This window comes from Onychostoma macrolepis, chromosome 23 (assembly GCF_012432095.1).
Source record: "Onychostoma macrolepis isolate SWU-2019 chromosome 23, ASM1243209v1, whole genome shotgun sequence".
NCBI classification, from domain to species: domain Eukaryota; kingdom Metazoa; phylum Chordata; class Actinopteri; order Cypriniformes; family Cyprinidae; genus Onychostoma; species Onychostoma macrolepis.
In genome coordinates, this window is record NC_081177.1 from 29,064,368 (window position 1) to 29,091,607 (window position 27,240).

The 27,240-nt window shown below is 37.3% G+C and overlaps 1 protein-coding gene across 1 annotated transcript in view; it reads left to right on the forward strand.

The window, feature by feature from the left end:
* nup210 (nucleoporin 210) overlaps positions 1-27,240 on the forward strand; it is a 45,512-nt gene that overhangs the window by 2,130 nt on the left and 16,142 nt on the right. Inside the window, exons 2-23 of the mRNA XM_058763316.1 lie at positions 95-231; positions 2,813-2,944; positions 5,316-5,412; positions 5,966-6,116; positions 6,271-6,403; positions 8,391-8,549; positions 8,738-8,806; positions 8,960-9,066; positions 9,761-9,901; positions 10,004-10,141; positions 11,085-11,240; positions 11,836-12,025; positions 13,290-13,435; positions 13,520-13,738; positions 14,458-14,631; positions 14,710-14,902; positions 18,527-18,633; positions 23,563-23,667; positions 23,745-23,846; positions 25,293-25,421; positions 25,595-25,722; positions 25,801-25,936. Coding sequence (XP_058619299.1) covers positions 95-231; positions 2,813-2,944; positions 5,316-5,412; positions 5,966-6,116; positions 6,271-6,403; positions 8,391-8,549; positions 8,738-8,806; positions 8,960-9,066; positions 9,761-9,901; positions 10,004-10,141; positions 11,085-11,240; positions 11,836-12,025; positions 13,290-13,435; positions 13,520-13,738; positions 14,458-14,631; positions 14,710-14,902; positions 18,527-18,633; positions 23,563-23,667; positions 23,745-23,846; positions 25,293-25,421; positions 25,595-25,722; positions 25,801-25,936 — 3,049 coding nt within the window. The remainder of the gene's footprint in view (positions 1-94; positions 232-2,812; positions 2,945-5,315; positions 5,413-5,965; positions 6,117-6,270; positions 6,404-8,390; positions 8,550-8,737; positions 8,807-8,959; positions 9,067-9,760; positions 9,902-10,003; positions 10,142-11,084; positions 11,241-11,835; positions 12,026-13,289; positions 13,436-13,519; positions 13,739-14,457; positions 14,632-14,709; positions 14,903-18,526; positions 18,634-23,562; positions 23,668-23,744; positions 23,847-25,292; positions 25,422-25,594; positions 25,723-25,800; positions 25,937-27,240) is intronic.

The window sequence follows — 27,240 nt, forward strand, 5'->3', positions numbered from 1 at the left end:
ACATTTTAGAAAGGGTAACCTGTTTCACTTCCAGAGCACCCTTCCCAGCACTGCTAGTAGGTGAAGTGCGTTCTCTCTCTCTCTCTCTCCGCAGGTCGTCTAACAGGCCGGAGGTGGCCAGTATAGAGGCGCTGGATGTGGACGAGCGGCAGTGCTCTCACAAGGCAGTTCTTCAGGCTCGCTCCACGCAGCCGTCCAGACTCACCAGCATCATACTCGCCGAGGACATCTGTGAGTGCCGCTGACTCCTGCTCTCGCTGCTGGTGTAGCGTCCTCATTTGATGGTCGTTTGTAATCTTCTTTTTGATCATTGCAAAGGCAATGTCATATGCACTCTGATATCAGTTGTTTGCATTATTACCCACACTTAGAGACGCTTTTGTTTACCCAAACTAAAAATTGTCATCATGTACTCACTCTTATATTGTTCCACACCTGTATGACTTCCTAGGAGCTCAAGAAGAGATTCGGTAGAATCCACCGGCTGTTCTCTTCTATGAATTGTGACCCTGGACCACAAAACCAGTCTTAAAGGGGTGGTTTACTGCTTTTTTTCTTTGCTTGATTGTGTTTATGGGCAATATAACATGTCTTCGTGTTTCGTTTGTTAAAAAACGCCTTATTTTTCAAATATTTCACCTTTATTGTAAGCCGCTTTCTCCTCTGTCATTTGAACGATCGGTTGACTTCCTGATTCTCTGAAACCACGCCCTCAGAAACAGGCGATGGGCTCAGATTGGTTAGTTGGGCCGGTGTGTTGTGATTGGCTAAACTGCGTACTGCATGTTATCCGGAAACTTCACACCCATTACCTTCACGGGCGACCGCTGCATGTGCTCCGGTCAAATGTAAATAATGGTGTCAATATTACACAAACAGCGTTGGCTTGTGTTTACGGTCTTGATCAAATCGAAAAATTACGTCATAAAGTAAACATGGAAAATACATTTACAAAATTAGTACATAATTACAAATTCGGGTCCAAAATGTTTGTACGCGTTTGTCATAGACACATGAGATAGCATTTAACTAACTGGCTACTAAAGCCAGCGTTGGCATTTGTTTACGTCCTTGATAAAACTAAAACATTACGTCTGAAATAATACATGCAAATACATTTAAGTAAGTATTAAATCTTACTTACAGGTTGTGGCCCAACAACTGCTGCCTCTGGTTTTAAAGTTGTAACTGCTCCGTGTTTTAGTAATAGTTTCTGTGTGAATCCGGCATTGAACTCGTGTAGATTCTGGAAGCTGTCTTCTGTAAAATGCGCAGCACAGAGAGCTAAATTAGGATTGTAATTGTCAGGAACACAATCAAACATAAATTTTAACCATTGTTGACGAACTACAGCGTCTGTAGGAAGCCCGAGCACAGAAGACCTGACAGCTGGGTGAAAATAACACCGCTTCGACGGCATGGCTACAACTCTCCACTATAACTCTTCCTCTTCGACAAAGCCGCAGAACATGGCCTTGCCCCCTCTTTGGCATGTTCCGGAGGGAGGGGTTGATGCAAATGGGTTTGTTACGTATGCAACCCGGGAAGTATCTCGTTGTAGTCCCGTATGAGTCGTTTTTGTAGGCATCAAACTTCCTGATTTTTAAAAGACCATATCTCCGCTTACGTTGAACTTTCAGCGCAGCAACTTTGCAGATACTGTTCATGCACCAACAGCAACATTACACACTATTTAAAATGAAAAAAGTGAAATCGCAGTAAACCACCCCTTTAAGTGTCAATTTTTAGAAATTGAGATTTATACATCATCTGAAAGAATAAATATATGAATAAATAAGCTTTCCATTGATGTATGGTTTGTTAGGATCGGATAATATTTGGCTGAGAGACAACTATTTGAAAATCTGAGGGTGCAAAAAAATCTAAATATTGAGAAAATCTCCTTTAAAGTTGTTCAAATGAAGTTTTTAGCTATGCGTATTACAAATCAAAAATTAAGTTTTGATACATTTACGGTAAGGCATTTACAAAATATCTTCGTGGAACATGATCTTTACTTAAAATCCTAATGATTTTTGGCATAAGAGAAAAATTTCGACCCTTACAATGTATTGATGGCTATTGCTACAAATATACCCCAGCGACTTAAGACTGCTTTTGTGCTCCAGGGTCACAATTTACAGTGAGCTGAGCTTTTGAGCTTCAGGAAGGATGTGCATCAGTACCATTACTGTATAAAAATAGTCTGAATGACCTCTGTGCTATATTACAAGCCATCTAAAATATATTATAACTATGTGACTTTTAATTTAAATCTGTATTTGTTGATGATTGTCCACTGCTGCTGGATCTAATGTTTGCGCTCCTCATTCAGGCCGGTTTTGTGAGCTGGATCCACCTCAACTCTCAACTCAACTTCTCTGTAACTCGAACAGCAAAAAGCTGCTAACAAATTTCATGAATTTCTTTAATGATACTCTAATGGTGCTCTTTTGTCATTTGAGCTTGACAGCTCCAGGCTTCGTTCACTTTCATTATATTGAGACTGATATAAAGAAATCAGCTTTTGTGTTTCAGTGAAGAGTAAATGGCAGTGTTTAAGTTCAGTAAGCAGTAATATCTGCATCAGCTTGATCTGCAGTGAGATGATGATATGTTTTTAATCCAAGGCATGTTTTGGATGAACAGTGTCAGCTTACTCTGATTGGAAATGAACTGATATCAGTTTGTAGTCCCTTAATGTTTCCGCTAAGAGTGGTGTTTGATGAGCAGTTGTTCGTCTCGGAAGAGATGTCCATCTGTGTGCACACTGCTGATGATTGTGCTGTGTGTGTGTGTGTGTGTGTGTCAGTGACCGGACAGGTGCTGCGCTGTGATGCTATAGTGGATGTGATCAGCGAGATCCAGATCGTGTCCACCACACGAGAGCTTCATCTGGAGGATTCTCCGCTGGAGCTGAAGATCAATGCGCTGGACTCTGAGGGTGAGTGCAGCTCGTGATGACATACAGATCTGCTCACTTTCACTGGTGCTTAGCTCGTATCGCCATGGACCAAAAACAACACTTTGATTTATAACGGATGTGTGACTTAACATCTGTAAGGAAATAATTTTGTTGTGTTATACCATATCTGTTTCATTTACAAATGAAATGAAGAATGTAAATATCGGATATCGCATATATGCAAATATCAGATATCGCATATATGCAAATATCAGATATCGCATATATGCAAATATCAGATATCGCATATATGCAAATATCAGATATCGCATATATGCAAATATCAGATATCGCATATATGCAAATATCAGATATCGCATATATGCAAATATCAGATATCGCATATATGCAAATATCAGATATCGCATATATGCAAATATCTGAATGCATATCAGAGAGTGAATGCTTCTGTTCAGGTCACCTGTGCGTTGTATTCTTTATCTTTATCTGCTTTATCTGATGAATGGTTTTCTCATTAAGTTCTTTCCTCGGATCAAACCTTAAATTTAAGCATCTAGTTATTGTTTGTGTTCATCCAACTAAAAAGATATAAACAAGATCATTACAAGCTAACATGCCATTTAAGATGACAGTTTTTTTTTTTTTGGTGGTGCATTTATTTATTTAAATTAAAAATACATGTAAATGTAATTAAAACATGTAATGTTTTAAATACACAAATTCTATGATTAGCATTCTTTAAATTTCTTTTGGGCAGGGTCTTTTAAATCATAATGGAAAAAAAGCATCATTTGAAAACAGTTTACAAAATAGATTGTTTGGAATAATATTTTATTATTCATACACTCTCTGTCATGGACAATACGGTGCTTAAAGTATCCGATCATTTTCTTTTTTAATGAAAAAACTGGGTTTGTTGAGGTTGCATAATGTCACATGCTGTGGCGCCCAAAATACTGAATTATACTGAATACTTGAATTTTTTACTGAATACTCATTTTGAATGATATTTAAATTCTTAAAATTTGTAAAATAAAAATACTTTGTACTTGGATAAATAATTGTACATAAATTAAAAAAATAATAATAAAAAAATATATATGTAAGGGATAATCAACGGCTAGCTGTGCATTACACAATTTGAATGCACGACGTGGAGGCGAATAGCATCCGTGAAGTGCTTTCAAATCGTTTAATGCACAGCTAGCTGTTGATTATTCCGTTTATGTCATGGTCATTTCCCAGCATTCACATATTAAAGATGTTAATAATATTTGCGCTGCAATATTTGACCGGAACAATAAAAATGACGGTTATTTTCGTCTGTATTACTATTCAACTGTAACTATGTTACTATGGTTACCAATGTTTATAGGAAGCGCATTAATATCAAAGACTATAGAATACCCAAGACGTGTCACTCCTATAGTTTTGAATGGGGAAAAATGCAACACTCAATATGGCCGCTCAATCGCAGGAAGCCCCGCCTTCTGAATGAAAGAGCCAATCACTAATCGGTAAAGTCAACGTGTCACTGCAGCTGCCGTTAGAAGTCCCGGTTGCTATAGAAACAGTCAGCGTTCTGTGACGTGTGCTTAGGACTGCGCACGCGCACTGGCTGATCTAGCCTGAAAAATAAGCTTTTTATAACGCTATTCGAGCAAAAGAAACAGCATTTATGATACAGTTGTTGTCAGATTTCTTTGGTGATTTCAAATATGAAATTTAATCGCAAGCTTAGTGAACAGTTTTGGAGAATTTGATGTTTCCCCATTCAAAGAGATAGGAGCTGCACTTGGATGCCCGAGAGGCGTTTCAAAGATGGCCGCCGAGTGACATGTCTTGTCTTAAAGAGACTTTGTTAATATAGAACGTGATTAAACTGACCTGGAACTACCTGTGCGGTTCAATGAATTTAATCAACAACTGCCAGCCAATCAGAATCCAGTATTCAGACAGACCATGGCATATATATATATATTAGTATATGTATATATATATTAGTATATGTATATGTATATTAAGATGTGTCCACTCCAGTGATCTATATATTAGATCAGTGGTCCACTCACATATATTTGTTATAGAAATTAAACTTAAACCATTAGCACATTAGCTCAAGTGATTAAAGTTGAAAACATTAGCACAAGAGTGTTTTTCTAAAAACATGGGATTTCATTAGATCTGGAAACTAAACCTTATTCAAATATTTTTTCTTTAAAGGAGCACATGAAGCATTATAACACTTACCGCATGTGTTGTTGTTATCTCTGCTTGTGCGCTGCACACATGAAACGGTTTAGGCTTCCAGGGTAACTCTGACAGTGATGAAGGATTGTCGTGCTGTTCATGTGCAGTCTGGGTAAAGTATCCCTCCTCCTGTCTTCAGGAAACACCTTCAGTACTCTAGCCAGTCTGCTGTTTGAGTGGACGATCGTGAAGGACGCTGAGATGGCCGGCTTCCCCGACTCCTACAACACCCTGCGGTAACACACCTGTCAAATGAGGACCAAATCAGGCTTTTACTTTGATCCAGTTTTGTTCCAGTTTCCTCGTGTTTAGCTATTTACAATTGAATATTCATAAACACGTAACTTTTTTTTCCAGCATATGGAGATGAAATTAATCTGGATTTCAGTAAAGGGTTTTATTCTTTAGCTGGACTAGACACCATGTTTAAATACAAAAAAAAAAAAAAATTCTGCCATTTAATCATCCTCATTTTATTTTTGTCCACAAAATGAAATTCCAAAACAACATTTTTCAAAATATCATCTTTTTATGAATGGAAGAAAGGAAGTCATGCATGTTTGGAAAGACTAATAAATGATGTAGTCAGATTTTCGGGTGAACTTTTAATTATTCATGAATGAAAACGAGGCTGTGAGGAATACACTCTGTTCAGTGGAAACCTGTGAAAATTAGACAGTCCGGCTATCCTTCACATCCTTGTTTTTAGATATATATGGCATCTGCTACGACTAGGTTCTGTTCTAAGGAGCGCGAATGCTGGTGTAATTTTGAGGCGTCTGTCTCCAGGGTGCTGAGGTTTGCGGAGTCGGCGTACACTCCTCCTGCGTATATTTCTGAGATGGAGCGAGTGGGACATCAGGGAGATATCATCCTAGTTTCAGGAATCAAAACCGGCCATGCCAAACTCAAAGCCAAAATACAAGAAGCAATCTACAAGGTGTGTGTCACTTTTGTGATTGCTTTTACACGTCATATGAATAGATTTTTGGCCATATTTTGAAAATGTTATAGCATAGATATGAATATGTTAGCGTAAGTTCTGTTGAAGGTGTTTTCCTTACTTTCGGTTGACTCTTCGAGCTGTTTTTCAGGATGTTGGTGCTGCTGAGGTCAGATTGCTGATTCTGGAAAACATCCTTCTGAGTCCAGCGTATGACGTTTATCTGCTTGCTGGCACCTCCATCAAATACAAAGTCCAGAAGATTCGACAAGGAAAGATTACAGGTAAGCTTGCGTTAATTCAGCAATGAATCATTTTCTTTATTGGTTATTGCAGTGTGTTTTATATTATTAGCCGAAATTAAAGGTGCACTAAGCAATTTTTAGAAAATGCTTTTGACCACAGTGTCGGACCGTGTCCCAAAACACCCTTGCAGCCAATCAGCAGTAAGGGGGCGTGTCTTGTAATGATAGAGAGAAGAGAGCGCTCAATAAATAAAGGCAAAACAAAGTGATACTTGTAGATTTTAAACTAAAATCGCCAGTAGGTGGCGGCAAGTCACTGTCTTAATGAGCGAGGCATCGCGTCCATTCATTCATTCATTCATTCATTAATGAAATTCATTCATCGTTCAAAGCTGCAGATTCCTTCACTAACGAAACACCGCTGGTGCTTGGAGACACACACCAGTTCTGTTGCGATTTCGTTGGAACTATTATTACTCCGTTGTAAAATATAACAAATAATTTTGACAATAATGTGTTTAAAATGTTCACTTAATATTACCTTTTTTGTTTAACTGTGATATGAAATTTGCAATCGTTTGGATATCCTGAGAAAACTGCATTCTTGCTTGTATTTTAAGCATGAAAGCTTGTATTTTAAGCACGAAAAACAATAACTCGCACAGGGTATGTTTCTGTATCGAAGAGAGTTTCTTAAATCGATCTCTATGTACAGCTCGTGTCAATATTTGTTCTTCCTGCTATTAAGTGCAACAAATCTACTTTAAAGATACAATGAACAGCGGTGCGATTAGCTAAAGCAGCATACTCTTGCAGGCAGCCTATCATACGCACGCTGCTTGTGTCGATGCACACAAGTTCTGACCGCAAAAGGTGAGATAATTTGATGTCATTTGACCATTTGTTTTTTGGGTTTTTTATACTAAAAGCGGTATTTTGCTAGTCAAGTCACTTTTATTTGTATAGCACTTTTAACAATGTAAATTGTGTCAAAGCTGCTTTACATCAGCTTGATATAAAGCTGGGTGGCTTTACAGTATTTAAACGGGGAAATAGTGTGTCGAAATACTGTCATTCTCCTCTGACCAGACAAAATCAGCAGTTTAAATCTAGGCTGCAGCAGAGTCAGATTGAGCAGAGGACTCATCTGGTTCCTGTGGTCTTGTCCTGATGGCCGTCTAGGAGACAGGGTCTTCACTGGGGATCTGTCTCTGGGGCTCATCTAGGTGTCCTGGTCTCCGCTGACGTTCAGGGCTGTAGAGGTCGTCTCTAGGTGCTGATCCACCATCTGATCTGGATACGGACTGGATCCGGGTAGCTGCAGTGACCTCAGAATAAGAAAGAAACAGACTAATATTAGCGTAGATGCTATTCTTCTAACGATGTAACAAGTGCATCGGGTGTTTTGGGAAGTGCTTGTCAGAAATACATGCTCGGTTTTAGTGTTACTTTAAGTTAAGGTAGAATTAAATGAATGTCAAAGTTCAACATTTTGTTCGTGTACCCCAGTTTGAGAACTACCGCTCTAGATTATAAAAACATATGATATTGTTTTAAAGTGCCCCTATTATGAAAGTGCTGCTTTGTGTACAGTGTTGCCGGGGAAACCGCTGTTTTTAACGCTCCAAAACCGGCTCCGAGTGGCAAAGAATGAATTTGCATTTTCATTCAGACCAACCGAGAGGCCAATAAGTGGGTGGCAATATGCTAATGTTTCATGTTGACGTCTACTTGAAACGGCTTGGGATTCGTTTTAAAAAAAAAACTCGCTTCAATGATTCAGAGTCGACTTTTTCCTTTGAGAGACCATAACTTTATACAAGGTGCACTTTCAGATTTAAATCTTTGCAGGATGTTTTCAGTCACTTAGAGCTGTGTTACACACTGCATGAAAGCTCATTTTCTAAAATACATAATAGGGGCACTTTAATTTAAATATTGGGGGGGAAAGTGAATGGACCCAAACGTCCTTTTTGGCTTGGCCATGTTGGCTCTTATTCCAGTGGACATGCTTTGTCTCTTTCAGAGCTGTCCATGCCCTGCGATCAGTATGAGCTTCACCTTCAGAACCGTGTGGTCGCCCCTCATGGAAACCCAGATGCCCCTGTAGCAAACCTGGACCAGAGCAGCTCGACAGTGTTTGCGCTTCAGCATGGACACACCAACATCGTGCTGGACCACAAGAGTATCCTTCACACCAGCGACAAACATGCTGACGTTTCCCAGCTTCAGTAACGTTCTGAGACTTCACTCAACAATAGCAGTCTTTCATGAAGAAAGGGCTGTTTCTGTAGCATGGGATGTTTAGAGATGACTGTGCATCAGTTGCTTTGATAACTTTACTCTGAGGTTTCCTTCATTCTGAATGTCAAGGTCTCGGGATGCAGGGCGCTTCCCGACTTCCCAACAGCACCATCTACGTCGTGGAGCCTGGATACTTGGGTTTGTCTCTTCATTTGCTTTGAATGAAGAAAACTTACTCTCAGCATTTTTGACAACTTGCAATCTTATTAAATTGATAACTAAATGAATAACACTGAGTGTAATTGATTAAAACAGTCTAATGAAAGGCTTTTTTATTGTCTTGTGTACTAGCATTCAAGATTCATCCTGAGGATCGCTGGGTCCTTGAGACAGGGAGGAAATATGAGATCTTCATTGAAGTGTTTGATAAGTCAGGACACAGGATTTACCTCTCGGATGTAAGTCAAGATGTTTAAAATGTCTTTGGGTTTGATTATTTTCAATGTCATGGAATTAAATCAATCCTCTTCTCATTTCAGTATTAGTGGAGAATTTGAAAAGTTAGTCACAAGTTAAATTAAAGGGTTACTTCACCAAAAATGAAACTTTTGTCATCATTTACCCATCCTCATGATCAAGATATTGAATACGATTTATCTTGTCATTTTTGTCTATCCATTGGCAGTATAAAGAAGCATACAGGAGCTCAAAAGCTCCAACAGTGCAGTTTATCATTGGTAGAAAATAAAATGGGTTAAATATTTCAATAAAAAAAATTTCATTCAAATATGCAATATGTCAAACCTTTAACCCTTTAGCAGGAAAGAAAAGCAACCCACGGCAACAGTTTAAAATGATCCCAATTCTGTGGGAAGACCGCAGACCTGGCAACCCTGCTGTCGTCCCAGACATAAGACATCTGCCACTAATCACAAGGTGGTTTGGAAGTAATTAAAAAACACAGTGGTTTGGTTTTATCAATGACTACAACTCCAGTTTCTGTTTTGCATCAGTTTTCCTGGAAGTGAAGCTTCTGTTCTCTTGAGCACATGGCGTTGGAAGATTCTTTAACAAATTGTTTTTCCCTAAATTAAATTCCCATCTTGTGGTATTTTATTTTTTTTTAATTATTAAAGATTCATGTTTTCGCAGAATATCCGTATAGAAACCACGTTCCCTACAGAGTACTTTGAGGTTCTGGGCTCATCTGTTAATGGATCTTACCACCATGTGAAAGCTTTGAAGCGCGGTCAGACCATCATTGATGGCACGCTGAAAGCGGTTGTTGATCAAGTAGGTTTTTGTCTCCTGTTTAAGCATTTAGGGTCTTCCCAGTGTTCAGTGTTGTTGGGTTGATGCTGTTGTAGTTCATTGTGACCTCATTTGTGTCTTCAGACTGGAAGTGTCCACGCGCTCTCTGTTCCTGTGCGTAATGAGCAGGACGTGGAGATCTACGACCCCATCGTTCTCACTCCCGCCATCCTCACATTCCCATGGCAGCCTAAAGAGGGAGCGTACCAGTACACCATCAAGGTGTCTGACAGTGTTTGTTTCTTTCATCAGACATCAACGTCTAATTGCAGGAGTAGGGCCCTATGGAATCCGTTTCATTTCTTCACAAATTCTTTTTTTTTTTTTTCAAAATTCAGTTTTTTCCTTTAAATTTTTCAGAATTCCATTTTTTTTCTGGTTAAATTAAATTTTATTCATCAAAAAGCATGTCTTAATTAATTAAAGTCATGAAACTTACAATATTAAACAGCAATTTATTAAAAATTTAACAATTAAATTTTTAAGGCCATATGAAATTTATTATTTTGCTAAATGAATTCTGGTAAATAATTTGTCTGGTAAATATTCCTTTAAAAATAATGTTTTAATAATTTCTATTATTAGTAGTAGTACCATCATTATATTACTATCATTATTAATTTCTGTCACTGTTTCTTCAAGTTATAGCGAACTTGTATTTTGACGGGTTGCTGTGAAGATCTTTAGGTTTCTGTTCATATGATGATAGATTTACTTTAAAGAAACGGTAAAATGCTGACGAAGTGACTCTCAGAGCAGTTCTAGAGATTGTTTGTGTTCATGTACTCATATATTGAGGCGGCAGAGGCTGAAAACACAGAGCGTCCCATGCTTTAGTATGTGTGGAGTAAAAGAAACTTTCATTCACACAGAGATGCACAGAATTTGCACGATTCATATTTAAAGTCTTTTTGCAGCTTAATATTCACAGACACTAGTCCATATAGCATTTTGATTTAAGTGTACTGACCTACTTTTGATTTATTCATCCAAAATTTGGCACTTTCCGTGGTATACCGTAAATTCCATTTTTATGACTGGATTCCGTCCGTGTTTTCGGCATCGCAGAAATCATAGGGCCCTACATGAGAGGAAATAAAGTTTGAATCTAGTTTTCCACGTGTGGTTGAATCTGTACATTAATGTGATGTTGCCTCTGTTTCAGGCGACTGGAGGAAGTGGCAACTTCAGCTGGTCGTCCACTAACTCAGCAGTCGCCACAGTCACAGTGAGAGGCATGATGACCACGGTCAGAGACGTTGGAGTCAGTGTGATTTACGCCCATGACATGAGAAACCCACTGCACTACGGAGACATGAAGGTGATGCCGGCAATCATGCATGTACAAATGTGACCCTGGAGCACAAAAGCAGGCATAAGTAGCACAGGTGTATTTGTAGCAATCGCCAACAATGCATTGTATGGCTCAAAATGATCCATTTTTATTTTATGCCAAAAATCATTAGGATATTAAGTAAAGATCATGTTCCATGAAGATATTTTGTAAATTTCCTACCGTAAATATATCAAAACTTAATTTTTGATTAGTAATATGCATTGCTAAGAACTTCATTTGGACAACTTTAAAGGCGATTTTCTCAATATTTAGATTTTTTTGCACCCTCAGATTCCATATTTTCAAATAGTTGTGTCTCAGCCAAATATTGTCCGATCCTAACAAACCATACATCAATGGAAAGCTCATTTATTTTATATTTCAGCTTTCAGATGATATATAAATCTCAATTTAAAAAAATTGACCCTTATGACTGGTTTTGTGGTCCAGGGTCACAATTGAGGATTGTTTTAAATTACTGTTATGGATCGAATATTCCAGGATTTTATTTTATATGTTTAAGTGACCGAGCATGTGTAATGTAGATACTGAGCTAACCTGCTGTGTGTTGCTGCTGCAGGTGTATGTGATCGAGCCGGTGGGGATGGAGTTCAGCCCGTGTGTGGTGGAGGCCCGCGTGGGATTGAGTCTGGACCTGCCGCTGCGAATCTTCGGTCAGCTGGCCGGAGAGAGAGTGACCCTCAGTGACTGCTCTCACTTCGACATGCAGGTGGACATGGAGAGTCACGGCATCTTTCAGCTGATGGAGGGTGAGTTGATGTTAGATAAGTGGATTTTCTTACTTGTGTTGAGCAAAAAAGCAGAGGTTTTGAAGATGAGCTTCCAGAGCAAAAGTACAGTTAATAGTGCTGACCAAAGGAAGCCAGTTAGTAGAGTAACAGACAAATATTAAAGGGTTAATTCACCCAAAAATTACAATTCCTCATGTCATTCCAAACCCGTAAGACTTTCCTTCATCTTCAGAGCACAAATGAAGATATTTGTAATTCAATCTGTTCCTCCATTGACAATCTACATAACTACCACTTTGACACCATATGGATTGTGCGGTTTAGTCCAAATCTTCTGAAGAGACTCGATCTCTTTATGAACAGTTTTAGTTTCGGATTTTATTCAGATATAAACCTTCATAAACGCACACACTGGTTATGGCAATTAGAAGCTCAACCTATATGATTTTTTTATTACACGTCAAGCAAGTACGGTTGAGTTTATGTTTACTGAATGCAAATATGTGAATAAAAGCCTAAATTAAATCTGTTCATAAAGTGATGGAGTCTCTTCAAACTAAACAGCACAATTCATATGGATTAGTTTACAACCTCTTTATGAATTTTTGAAGTGTCAAAGTGTATTTGTGTAAACTGTCAATGGAGGGACAGAAATCTCTCAGATTTCATTGAAAATGTGTTTATTTGTGTTCTGAAGATGATCGAAAGTGTCATGGTCGTCTTATGGAAAGCATCTGCTCCTAATTTGGGTCACTTATGTTTATTTGGAAATGCAACACGTGTCAACCACCTTCCCATACTTGTAATGAGAAGTGCTTGTCAACCAAAAAAAAAGCTTAAAGGGCTTCCTGTGGTTTTCTGCGAAAATAAAAGTCTGATGGTTTAATGCTTGCAATTATGATTTGTACCAGAAAAATCACAATTGGAATTTTTAAAGCTTTCTGTAATGGTAGAGCCCTTGGTGTCTCCCAATAACAGGCCCGTCTCTAAATAAGATAGCATTTGATAATTACAGATAGGTGGCATTGAACTCTGCAGGAAGGGGGATCTTCGGGGACAGGATCGGGCACCACTGCTTAGCTAAGTTTCCATGTGTGAGAACGAATAAGAGCCAGTGAAACAGACTGAGTGCATAATTCATCATGAAATATGAACATCACACAAGCTCAGATTTCAGTGTTCAGTGTGTGACTGATTTCAATGTTTGTTTGCAGATTTAACAATGTTATGTAATTCATTTTGAAGTCTGTGTATAGTATTTTGAGCGTTTGTGTGTCTTCAGGTCGACTTCCCCCAGGTCAGGGCCACTGCAGCGGGGTTCGAGTTAAGGCAGTGATCCCCAGTTACACCAACCTATTGGTTAGCTACACCCATGGTAACGTCCACCTCAGCGCAAAGATCACCATTGCTGCCTACCCCCCTCTCAGAGTGAGTGTTTGAATACGCGGTGCTGTAAAGCTGGAGGAGGATGAGTGGGCAGTGATTTGATGGCATGCATGTTTTCTCTGACAGCCGATTGACCCGGTGTCTGTGGCTGTGGTGACGTTAGGCTCCTCTAAAGACATGACGTTTGAAGGAGGCCCCCGGCCCTGGGTGCTGGAGCCCTCCAAGTTCTTCAGAAACCTGACGGCTGAGGACCACAGCAGCGTCGCGCTGTCTCTGTACGGACCCGCCTCGCGAACATACTCCAGGCATTCGGTCAGAGCCACATGCCGAGCTCTGGGAGAACAGGTCAGAGGAGCCTGTGATGTCATATCCTGTGGACTCTGCTCTAGTGTTCATTTTGTCAGACATTTTTTATTTAGACTTAGTCTTTTAAATGAGTATTATTAGTCCTGTGTCGAATTTTTAATTATTGTCATATTTAGTCAACCTTGTCCTGTTTTTGTTTAGTCGAGGTTTGACTAGTCAATGAAAGCTTAGCCACATTTTCATCATGCTGTATAATGGTTAAACTGATAAAAAAATATTTTGCTCAAAATTATAATCATAATATCATTTGAGAAATTTATTTTTGCATTTCCGCACAAATTCAGCAACTCGTACACATGGTTTATTTTACCTCACCTATTGTACTGATTTTAGTATAAGCGACAAACTATATATGTAAAACTGGTAAAACAAACAAAAAATTCCTAATAGTAGGCTAAATCCAATAACCCCAAATTGCAATAATGTTTCTCTATTAAAACAACAGTCTGGAATAATATTTTGTCTCTTTTTTTTTTTTTGACGAAAATAAAAAGAGAATTTGGTGAAATTGTTATTTTTTAAATACATTTTATTCTCATCTTTCACCGTCAACGATATTGCATGTTGATATGGTCACCGTTATCATTTATTGACCTTATTATCGTCTCGTTTAGTCATGGGAAATGAAATGAACACTACTATCCTCTAGGAATGTGGACCGATATGCTTGAAATACTCAAATAATTGTGACTTCGCAGGTCTTAGCAGTGACGGTTGGAAACCAGCCCACCGTGACGAACCCCTTCCCTGCTGTGGAGCCGGCTGTGGTGAGGTTTGTGTGCGCGCCTCCGTCACGTCTCACACTGACGCCCATCTACCTGAACCCTCAGCTGGATGTGTCCTGCCCTCTGCTGCAGCAGAACAAACAACTGGTGAGCGCTCAAACTCTCAGACATAGTTGTAGTCTTATTATGACGGGAAGTTCAGGAGCGTTTGTACTTGTTCTGTAGGTGCCGGTTTCCAATTATCACAACCCAGAGCTGGATGTGGCGGCCTTTGACCAGCAGGGCAGGAAGTTTGATAACTTCAGCTCTCTGAGTATGATCTGGGAGTCCTCCAAAGTTTCCCTGGCGAGCATCGAACCAACCATGCCCATGCAGCTACGCGTACACGAGGATGACAACAAACAGAAAAAACTCCACGGTACCTCACACTGATTACTTCAGACCATTGAGAATTATGAAATACAAGTGTGTATTAGGAATAGTTGGTATGAAAAAAAATCATACTACTATTAGCAATTTAACAGTATATTGCATAACAGCATGTATCATTTTTAGGGATGTCACGATGAGAGAATTTTAAACTTGTGCCAAAACCGGTATTACCGGTAAGCGGTTTGGATGCTTTTACTTTCACTCTCGAATTTGTTGGTCTTGGTGTCAGGTTTTACAAGAAATTGCGCTTACATTTTTACACCTTTCACTTTCTAAGACTAAAATGCTTTAAAGACGGATTTATTATTATTCTTAATGATAAGCACAACAATACAACCAATGTTCCCTCTAATTTTTTTTCTTGCTGAGCAAAACCTTTCTCTATTGGGCTGACATTTCGGCCACCTGAGCAAAAACATTCTTTATACCCTGCGCAGCACAAAAAAGTGTGTAACTTTTAACTTTAATGTGCTATTTATATTTGATTTGACCCTTAATGTAACTAAATGAAGTACATTTTAGGTTACCTGAGAAAACATTTTTACAGTACAATACATGTTGGAATCAAACCGAAGTTTATTATTTTTAAATACTGAATATTATTTCACAAAATAATATTGTGAAATATTATTGCAATTTAAAATAAAAGTTTTCTATTTTAATATACTTTAAAATATAATTTATTCCTGTGAAGCAAAGCTGAATTTTCAGTGTCACATGATCCTTCAGAAATCATTCTAATATGCTAATTTATTATCAGTGTTGGAAAAAGTTGTGCTGCTTAATATTTTTTGGGACTTATGATATTTCTCAGGATTCTTTGAGAAATAAAAAGTTAAAAAGAATAGTTATTCAAAATAGAAATTTTGTGTTATAATACACAACTATTCAAAAGTTTGGGGTCAGTAAATGTTTTCTTTCTTATTTATTATTTTCCAGCAAGGATGTGTTAAATGGATAAAAAGTGATAGTAAAGACTTATATTGTCAGAAAATATTTATATTTTTAATTAATGCTGTTCTTTTTAACTTTTTATTAGCCTAATCAAAGAATCAAAGAAAAAGGTTCCAAAAAATATGAAGCAGCACAACAGTTTCAACACTGATAATAAATCAGCATATTAGAATGAATTCTGAAAGATCATGTGACACTGAAGACTGGAGTAATGATGCTGAAAATACAGCTTTGCTTTACGGGAATACACTATATTTTAAAATATATTAAAATAGAAAACCAATATTAGAAATTGCAATAGCCTGAGAGTTCACAATATTACTGTTTTTTTTTTTTCTTCTTTTCTGTATTTTGATTAAATAAATACAGCCTTGATGAGCATAAGTGACTCCATTTAAAAAAAAAAAAAAGGTCAATTATTTATTAGGTTTATATTATAGGCCTAACATAATATAATATCAAAACGAACTGAAGCATTTAAACTGAGATCTGTAAGTTAAATATAAAAAAAAAAAAGAATTCTTCTATAGCTATCTAAACATCCCTATGAAGTACAGTTTGCACAATACACCTGTGTGTGACTGTAAATGTCTCTGAGTTTTGTTACTGTTCTGTGCCCATCATCCGCTATTTCCAGCACTTAATCAAGCCACTCTTCTTTAATACACGAGGATGTTTTATTTCACATGTCACTGCGTTTGCGTTGGCTCTCGATTTGAGCTATTTCGTCCACAACCATTAAAATACTCGGTTTCTACAGCGACTCATTTGGCGCACATCGTTCTCTTTCTGTGAAACCTATACTTAGTTTCATAGCCGGAGAGTAAACCAACTCCAGGGTAAGGCTAAAAGCAGCCTAATGTTTTTAATGAGATTGAATTTGTATTTAAAATGATAACAGTTTAATAGAATTGTAAGGTACTAATCAAAAGGCTTAAATTTCATCAGTTATTCAAACATCTGCTACAGAAAACGAGCAAAGAACATTTACATTACCAAAGAACATCATCACTGACTTCAGTCTAGCGCGAGTTTATGCATTTTACAAAACACTCCTGTTAAAATCAGTGAAGCTCTACACTGTATGATGAATAAATATCTTATACTTAAACAACAAATTGCAGATGTACGTGTATGATGAGAACAAGCGCGTATAGAACAACAAAACCTCTGATTGCCCACTGTATTCAAAAGCTCAACATAATCATATGCGATTGGTAATAACATGCAACACTGGCTACGTTTACATGAAACCAAATAATCCGTTTGTAATCGGATTGACGGCTCAATCGGACTGAAAAGGCTTCATGTAAACACCTTAATCGATCCGATTGAGCTCGATCGGATTGAAGGGGGTGGTTTATTCCTTTTCTAATCCGACTGAGAGTGCATGTAAACACTCGATCGGATTGAAAACTGAAACTGAAAGGACTGCGCATGTGCAATGAGGTAGAAATAGAGTAATGACATATGACGCGCAGAACGAGCGGGCCATTCTTTTGAATAAAATGTTGTATAAATGCATGTCCTGTCATTATAAAACTCTCCTTTTACTCAGCAACTGTGAAGTGGAGCAGGACAAACTCCCACCAGTCCTTGTTTCGGACTCTCATCCACAGGCAACCCGTTTTGTGCACGAGGAGGGGCGTTTTTCTGCATGATAAATATGAGCAGCACGACACTGCGGTTTATATGTATATTTGTCCAGAAATGGAAAATAATAATTCTGCTGTTAAAAACAAATAAAGAAACAGAGTAGTTATTATGTGCAAACAGTGTGAGAAACTCTATATTTGTGCAGTGTGCGCATGTCCAAAAAAAACCCAATTACGATTTGAAGCTTGTGACACATAAACGCGCACATCAACCCGATCACTTTATGTCAATCGGAATTAATTTAGTCCGATTGAACCAAAAATTGTGCATGTAAACGTAGCCACTGTAAAAACTTGGAAAAAGAAATATAATGGAACAAATAAGCCCTAATATTAATTAGATAGTATTACTAGCCTGATAATAATAATAATAATTATAATCATCTTGCTATCGTCAAAGGCATCAGCCACAAGCGATATCTCTGACTAACGTCGATACAAGATACTATCATCTCGGCACAACCCTAAATACAACAGTACAATGACAAACTATCTTATATAGCATTTATTAACAAAAACGAATAAGACGAGGCATGGCATACACTACATGTTGTATTAAATAGTTACTAATAAATTACAGAAAGTTTAGCAAACACCGTGGAACCCAAAAAAAAAGTCTCCCACAATGTAGCGTAACGTCAGGTAAATAGCAAAAGTCAAAAGGCTTTTCAAAAAGAAAATTAAAACTAAACTGGCTGTGGTGACAGTGCTTGCATGTTTTTATTTGATTAAAATTTTTTGCCAAAGAAAACCATCATATTCTCCTTCTCTGGTTTAAAAAGTGGTCTTTTAATATCAGAAAATCGCCAAACAGGCACTTTTGCTTTTTACTCGGAAACCTAATCTTCTGCCATTTGTCGTGTCAGTATTCGTGTCATTTACGTTTTACGCTGCAAGTATAAACCAGGCTATACACCTGCAGCACTCTCACTCTCTTCATGTGAAATAATTTCACCGCTCAGCCCTGATGCTCATATGTATGTATGTGATGTTTTCCTCAGCTCATCAGACAGTTCTTGTCCATCGTGAATCAGGCGTGGCAGCCATCACTGTGACCGCAGTCGGCTATCAGACGTCCCATCTAGAGGCAGCCTCCGTTCTGAATGGAGTGAGTTCATCTGTACTATCCCATGAAAAGCTCTATCCTGTTTTTTCCACAATAGTTAAGTGCAGGCTCAAATTCAGTTTTATTTATTTTTTAATGAAATCGATTTTCAAACCCCCACCAAGTCTGCAGTAAAATGGGATGGGTGTTACATTCTGTCACAAGTCACAAGCAAACGAGTTGGTCAGATATTATTTTAGAGTTAGATGTGAATCTTTATTGTCCGTTGTCATCTCTTTTCTTAGACGCAAAAAGTTAGAAAAACAATAGTAAAAAACAAACAATAGTTTACACTTATTAATGTGTTTATTGATGTTGGCAGATTTTTAAAAATTAGGATAACCATGGCAAACCAAAATAATATTTATTATGTTGATATGACATTGAGGTATGTATAATTACAATGGAAAGTCTCTGCGACAGCTCCAGCTCTCTGGCGCATGACTACTGAACTGATCTTGTGCACTGTTGAACTGATATCAACCCTCTACAGACACCTTGGCAATTGAATCGCCATTGGCTAGTAGGTATATATATATATATATATATATATATATATATATATATATATATATATATATATATATATATATATATATATATATATATATATATATATATATATATATATATATAGCCTACTGTATATGTTTGTAAAATGGTACAGCTTTTAAATATATGAAAGTACACACTTAACATCAGTCAGTCAAGCATTATAATATGACATTATGATAATCAAGTATTATTTAATTATAGAACTTTAGTAATTAGAATTAAAACTTAGTAACCATGTATGAATACATAGACATTTTAACTGAATTTAGGACTGGTGGTGGTGCTTTTTTGGTCATTCAGTGTTTCTGTAAAAAAAAATAATAATAATACTGATAAGAAAATAATAATAATAATACAAATTCTGCTAATAAGAACAATATAAGACGCACTAAGGATTAATGAGCTGCTGGATTCATGAATATTAATCAGGTTGTGTGCGTTCACTCGAACTGATTCTCTGAAATCAAAACAGGGACGATAATAGCTGAGCGCCAGCCAATGAGATTGCCGTTTGCACATTAGTTCCGCCCACTACCGGAAAACCCGGCAGTTCTTAAAAGCTGAAAAAAGTCCAAAGGAACTCCGTTATTTTGACAGGAAAATACAACAAAGAATATCGTTTACATGTATCGCGTCAGTTCTGCATGTATGTAAAACTCTCTTGCTCTCTCTGCTCTCACCAAAGCGACGGCGAGTCGTGTGCCGTTACACTAGAGCTTACGGAACGCCAAACACAGGTGCGCTGCGCATACATTGAGATGAACTGAAAAATATATCTATTTGTATAATACTGTATATGTTTGTAAAATGGCATAGCTTTTTAAATATCTGAAAGTACACTCTTAACATCAGTCAGTCAAGAATTATAATATGATATTATGATAATCACGTATTCTTTAATGATAGAACTTTAGTAATTACAATTATAATTTGGTAACCATGTATGAATGCATAGACATTTTAATTGAATTTAGGACTGGTGGTGGTGCTTTTTTGGTCATTCAGTGTTTCTGTAAAAAAAAAAAAGGGAAAAAACTAACAATAATACTATTGAACTGATATGGTGCACTATTGAACTGATCTAGTTCGCTATTGAACTGACATGGTGCACTATTGAATTGATATGGTGCACTATTGAATTGATATGGTGCGCTATTGAACTGATCTAGTGCACTATTGAACTGATCTAGTTTTATGGTGCACTACTGAACTGATCTTATGCACTACTGAACTAATCTTGTGCACTATTGAACTGATATGGTGCACTATTGAACTGATATGTATGTTGCACTATTGAACTGATCTTATGCACTATTGAACTGATATGGTGCACTATGCACTATTTAACTGCTCTTTATGGTGCACTACTGAACTGATCTGGTGCACTATTGAACGGATCTGGTGCACTATTGAACTGGTCTTATGCACTTTGAACTGATATGTTGCACTATTGAACTGATCTAGTTCACTATTGAACTGACATGGTGCACTATTGAACTGATATGTATGTTGCACTATTGAACTGATATGTATGGTGCACTATTGAACTGCTCTTATGCACTATTGAACTGCCCTTTATGGTGCACTATTGAACTGATCTTATGCCGTATTGAACTGATCTTATGCCGTATTGAACTGATATGTTGCACTATTGAACTGATATGTTACACTATTGAACTGATCTTATGCAATTTGAACTGATATGTTGCACTATTGAACTGATCTAGTTCACTATTGAACTGATCTAGTTCACTATTGAACTGATCTAGTTCACTACTGAACTGATCTAGTTCACTATTGAACTGATCTAGTTCACTACTGAACTGATCTAGTTCACTACTGAACTGATCTAGTTCACTACTGAACTGATATGGTTGCACTATTGAACTGATATGTATGTTGCACTATTGAACTGATCTTATGCACTATTGAACTGATATGGTGCACTATTGAAGTGATTTTATGCCGTATTGAACTGATATGTTGCACTATTGAACTGATATGTTACACTATTGAACTGATCTAGTTCACTATTGAACTGATCTAGTTCACTATTGAACTGATCTAGTTCACTATTGAACTGATCTAGTTTTATGGTGCACTATTGAACTGGTCTTATGCACTTTGAACTGATATGTTGCACTATTGAACTGATATGTTGCACTATTGAACTGATTTAGTTCACTATTGAACTGATCTAGTTTTATGGTGCACTATTGAACTGATCTAGTTATGGTGCACTGTTGAGCTGATCTGTTGCACTATTGAACTGATATGGTGCACTATTGAACGGATATGGTGCACTATTGAACGGATATGGTGCACTATTGAATGGATCTGGTGCACTATTAAACTAATATTATGCACTGGTGCACTATTGAACTGATCTTATGCACTATTGAACTGATCTTATGCACTTTGAACTGATATGGTGCACTATTTAACTGATCTAGTTCACTATTGACCTGACATGGTGCACTATTGAACTGATATGTTGCGCTATTGAACTGATCAGGTGCACTATTGAACTGATCTTATGCACTATTAAACTGATCTAGTGCACTATTTAACTTATCTGACGTACTATTGAACTGATCTAGTTTTATGGTGCCTTATTGAAGTGGTATGGTGTGCTGTTGAACTGATCTAATTCACTGTTGAACTGATATGGTGCACTATTGACATTATATAGTAGAGTATTGAATGAGTGAACACTGCAGCAGGGTGAACAATGGGAGTCACTTCCTGTTCCAGAATTGACTCTTTAGGAGTCGATTCCCTATTACGACTCTAGAATAGTCAGCCAGCAACCACTTACATGAAGTTGAATAGTTGGTTTGTCTAGTACAATGAGTCTTTGGTTTAGATTAAGCATCGAACCGAACGTGAGCACTGCCTGAGGCTCAGGGAGTGGCTGACCCGCCATTTTTAGAGAACACAAGCAGTTTCGTTTCCTTAGCAGGACGATGCTCTCTAACCACACACATCAGCCCACACAATCACTACAGTTACTGTTGCCAACAACAAAACTAACCCACACAGGAAGCTGAAATGGTGAACCTCAAAATGACGGCTCTGTTCAAACCTTGCCAGCTACTTTCTAACTGAGCCCCAAGTTAATTTGAAAGGCTCTTCATGGGCAGCAACTCCTTTTTATGCGAAAACCTTAGTGCCACATATATAATCTTATTCCTGTCCTCTTGCATAAGATTCGTGTTTCTAATCGTATTAGCATGTTGCTAAGTTAACAATAATTAAGAGGATTATTTCTCTTATTTGTACATACTCCATATAGGGATGTAACAATATTATCAATATCGCGATAGCAAAACCATCTCGATATTATCGTGGTCACATAATGATATGAAACGATAGATATTCCGGGCAAAAAATGTAGTTTTTAAACTTCTTATTCTAACACAAAAAGGTCTTTAAAGTTGGGTCATTATGCTTTGGCACAGTATCTGTCAAACGAACTAAATCCTTTCAAGTCTGGTTTCGCTGCATGTTTCAAAGCAAAGCGCCCACTTCGTTCAGACGATCAGCTCGTGATCCAGTGTTTTCCGCGTCTCAGAGCGGCTCCGTTTACACGGAATGAATGCAGTGAAGTTGTTTATTGCACGTGCTGTGAGTTTAGCGCGTGTTTGGGAACGCAACAGCCACCAGTTTTAGGCTTTATTTTCGTGGCAGATGATTACAGCATTTCACTAGATTTGTAGTGAGACGCACCATATAGTTTTCACTGAAGCAGGAGTTTTCCGTCAAAATAAAAGTTCTTCTGCAATTTTCTTCAAAATAAAAGCTTAAAGTGCAGTATGAATTGCTGACAGCTAGTGGTTTAAATGCAGTCCAAATTCAAAATATCTCTTTCAAGTGTAGAAATTTGGAAAGAAGTATTGTAATTTCCCTACTGTAGTGTAAAGCAAAAATAATATACCTATGAAATATTTATTTTACAGTGCAGTTGTTTTACAATATATGGCTATTATTGTCGTAGGAAATATAAAATAATAATATAAAAATTTTATTATTCTATTCTAATTTGTTTGGCTTCCTAAAACACCAGTGTGAATATAATTTAGATTTAAGTTTAATAATTTAAGTTTTCTTAGTTAGAACATGGGTTGGAGCTCTTAATTTCGAACTCTCAAAGTGCATTAGATAGAATAACTTTAATAATAACTTTTTAGAATTTAACTTTAAAATGTACAAAATTTAAAAAATGTCCAATTATTCAATTCTTTCTTTTTTTTTTTTAATATTACAGTAAATATCGTATCGTGAGATTTTGATAGTTACATCCCTAATATTCAGTCATTATTGAGCTTGATTCTGAAGTTGAGCTCTGATTGATGTGTTATGTTCATGTGTGTGTAGTTTGCTCCTCTGAGCCCCGTCTCTGCCACGCTTGACCTGCTGTTAGTAGAGGACGTGAGGGTGACCCCTGACACCATCACCATATACAACCATCCCGATGTGACGGTAAGCTCATACGTGCCTGATTGCTCTGGATCGTCTGGCGTGTGTGACACCTGCTGCTGGTGTTTTCTCCTCTGCAGGCGGATCTGATTTTGCAGCAGGGCTCGGGGTATTTCTACGTCAATGCGAGCGTCGGGGGAATCGCAGACGTCACGTTCCAGGAGTCCCAGGGAATCGCTCAGGTAACATTTAAGATGAAAGTAATAGATAAGCTCTCTCAGTGGTATTTGTGGCATTTTGTTTACAACAAAAAACTATTTCTGCATAGCATGAGGAAGAAAATCTGAAATAGCAAATTTTGTCCAGTGGTGTGGTACAAATTTTAACCATATTTTAGGAAGAAAAGCAAATCACGTGTTTCCAGGGGTTTAGGGGAACATAGACCTTTAACTATTCAATCTATTCTCATTAAACAAGTGTGGAAGGCCCGTTCATCTCTGCTCTAAAATACTGCAAAGGATTTACTTTTACGGTAGACTTGAAAAATCAATTTATGGTTTTATTCAAACATGTAGTCCCATACAAGCCAGGTATTGGAACTGTTCAGCTTAAATTCCAGCATGTTGTTTTGTGAAAACCACAATGAAAATCAAGTGAATAAAATGCCAGAAAGCAACCATTGCAAAAGTTAAAATAGGTAAAATTAAGGTGAGACTTAACAAAGGAATAGTTTTGAATTGAGTTTGTTGGATTTTTCTGTATGCAAACAATCCCTTTCTGGTGTCCTTCCCTTTTGAAAAAGTAGTATGTTTAAATATAGTGAATTAACTATAATAATAATAATAATAATAATAATAATAATGAACTATATTTAAAAAAAAACTGTACATGCAATTAAAATATTAATCATCAGAAAAAAACATCAGTCTACTTATAAAAATTGTAGAAACGTTATAAAGTACATTTTAAAAATGTACTTTTTGTAATTGTCAAATGAAGTTGTGCTTTAATTAATTTTTCTATCATTGTTTTAAGAATGTTTTGTGTTTTTGAAAAAAGTAGTTTTGATGTGTTGTCTAACATACTAAAGCAGATTTAGTTTCATTACTATTATTTTATTTCATTACAAATGTGTAATTTTAACTGTTTAAATACATAACATGCAGGTTTTATTAGAAATGGCATTATATTTTAATTTAGCATAAATGTTTGTTCAGTACAATTGGCAGTACATTTTAATCATATTTCAAAGACAATGGAAGTAGTTATGAAATTACATGGGGGGCACTCTTAAGTTCAACTATTTGCTTTTATTATCAATTTAAACTATAATACATTTTCATTTAATTGCAGATTTACAGACACTTTACATGTGTCTGCTACACTAGTTTTTTTTTTAGGTTTTTTAGGTTTTTTCTTGGAGCATGAAACTGGAGCATTACTTCAACAAAATATTTCACAAAATCCATGCATTAGTCATATTTTCTGGTATTTCCAGGCTGGTGATTGCTGTCTGTGATATTTATGTGTTAAAATGACTACGAAAAATAATATTACACTTACTATTACTTTCAATGACTTGAGTGGACTTCTGTTGAGTCTTACAGCTGACTACACAATATCAGTTGTTAATAACTTGTTTCTTCTGTGGTTTAGTTTGAATGTAATCTCATTTGGTTGTTAATCAGGTGGTCCCGGCTCAGGCGGGGGTCTTGCAGGTGATGGTTCATGACCTTTGCCTGACCTTCCCTTCTCCTGCTAAGGCTACGGTTCACATCTCTGATATTCTGGAGGTTTATGTGCGTGTGGTCGATAAGGTTGGTGACATCCAATAAAAATAAATAAATGAATCATTCATATGTTAAAATATTTCTTTAAAGAATTTCTGAAAAGCAAATCCGTTTCAAAATTCCATGTATGTGCATTTTATAATTGTTTATAAAATAATTTTGAAATCAGAAATAAAGTTCAGATGACGCATTCATTTCAGGTGGAGATAGGCAAATCAGTCAAAGCATATGTTCGGGTTTTGGATGGCAACAAGAAGCCTTTCCTGTCCAAATATTTCTCTGTCATGAACCTGAAGCTGAGGGCAGCGTCCTCCATTATATCCCTGCAGTGAGTAACCTTTTCTAGATCTTCTTAGCTTGATTTTTCTGCTGTCTGAGAGAGTAATAAACCTCTGCTGTTTGTCAGAGATCTGCCCGATTCATCAGAAGAAGATACAGCCACGTTTCTGGTCAAAGGTCTGGTGATCGGACAAACTAGTGTGTCTGCTGTCGTCATAGACAAAAATGGCAGGAAAATTACCTCTGCACCCCAGCAAATTGAAGTAAGCCTCTCCTGTGCCATCATTTACAGTTTTATGAATGGTTTGCGTCAAGCTTAATGATTATATAGTACAGGTGCTGGTCATATAATTAGAATATCATCAAAAAGTTGATTTATTTCACTAATTCCTTTCAAAAAGTGAAACTTGTATATTATATTCATTCATTACACACAGACTGATATATTTCAAATGTTTATTTCTTTTAATTTTGATGATTAGAGTTTACAGCTCATGAAAGTCAAAAATCAGTATCTCAAAATATTAGAATATTACTTAAGACCAATACAAAGAAAAGATTTTTAGAAATCTTGGCCAACTGAAAAGTATGAGCATGAAAAGTATGAGCATGTACAGCACTCAATACTTAGTTGGGGCTCCTTTTGCCTGAATTACTGCAGCAATGCGGCGTGGCATGGAGTCGATCAGTCTGTGGCACTGCTCAGGTGTTATGAGAGCCCAGGTTGCTCTGATAGTGGCCTTCAGCTCATCTGCATTGTTGGGTCTGGTGTCTCTCATCTTCCTCTTGACAATACCCCACAGATTCTCTATGGGGTTCAGGTCAGGCGAGTTTGCTGGCCAATCAAGCACAGTAACACTATGGTCATTGAACCAGCTTTTGGTACCTTTGGCAGTGTGGGCAGGTGCCAAGTCCTGCTGGAAAATGAAATCAGCATCTCCATAAAGCTTGTCAACAGAAGGAAGCATGAAGTGCTCTAAAATTTCCTGGTAGATGGCTGCGTTGACTGGACATCAGAAAACACAGTGGACCAACACCAGCAGATGACATGGCAGCCCAAATCATCACTGACTGTGGAAACTTCACACTGGACTTCAAGCAACATGGATTCTGTGCCTCCACTCTTCCTTCAGACTCTGGGACCTTGATTTCCAAATGAAATGTAAAATTTACTTTCATCTGAAAAGAGGACTTTGGACCACTGAGCAACAGTCCAGTTCTTTTCTCCACAGCCCAGTTAAGATGCTTCTGACGTTGTCTCTGGTTCAGAAGTGGCTTGGTAGCCCTTTTCCTGAAGACGCCTGAGCGTGGTGACTCTTGATGCACTGACTCCAGCTTCAGTTCTCTCCTTGTGAAGCTCTCACAAGTGTTTGAATCGGCTTTGCTTGACTGTATTCTCAAGCTTGCAGTCATCCCTGTTGCTTGTGCACCTTTTTCTACCCAAATTCTTCCTTCCAGTCAACTTTGCATTTAATATGCTTTGATACAGCACTCTGTAAACAGCCACACCTTTCAGTAATGACCTTCTGTGACTTACCCTCTTTGTGGAGGGTGTCAATGTTCATCT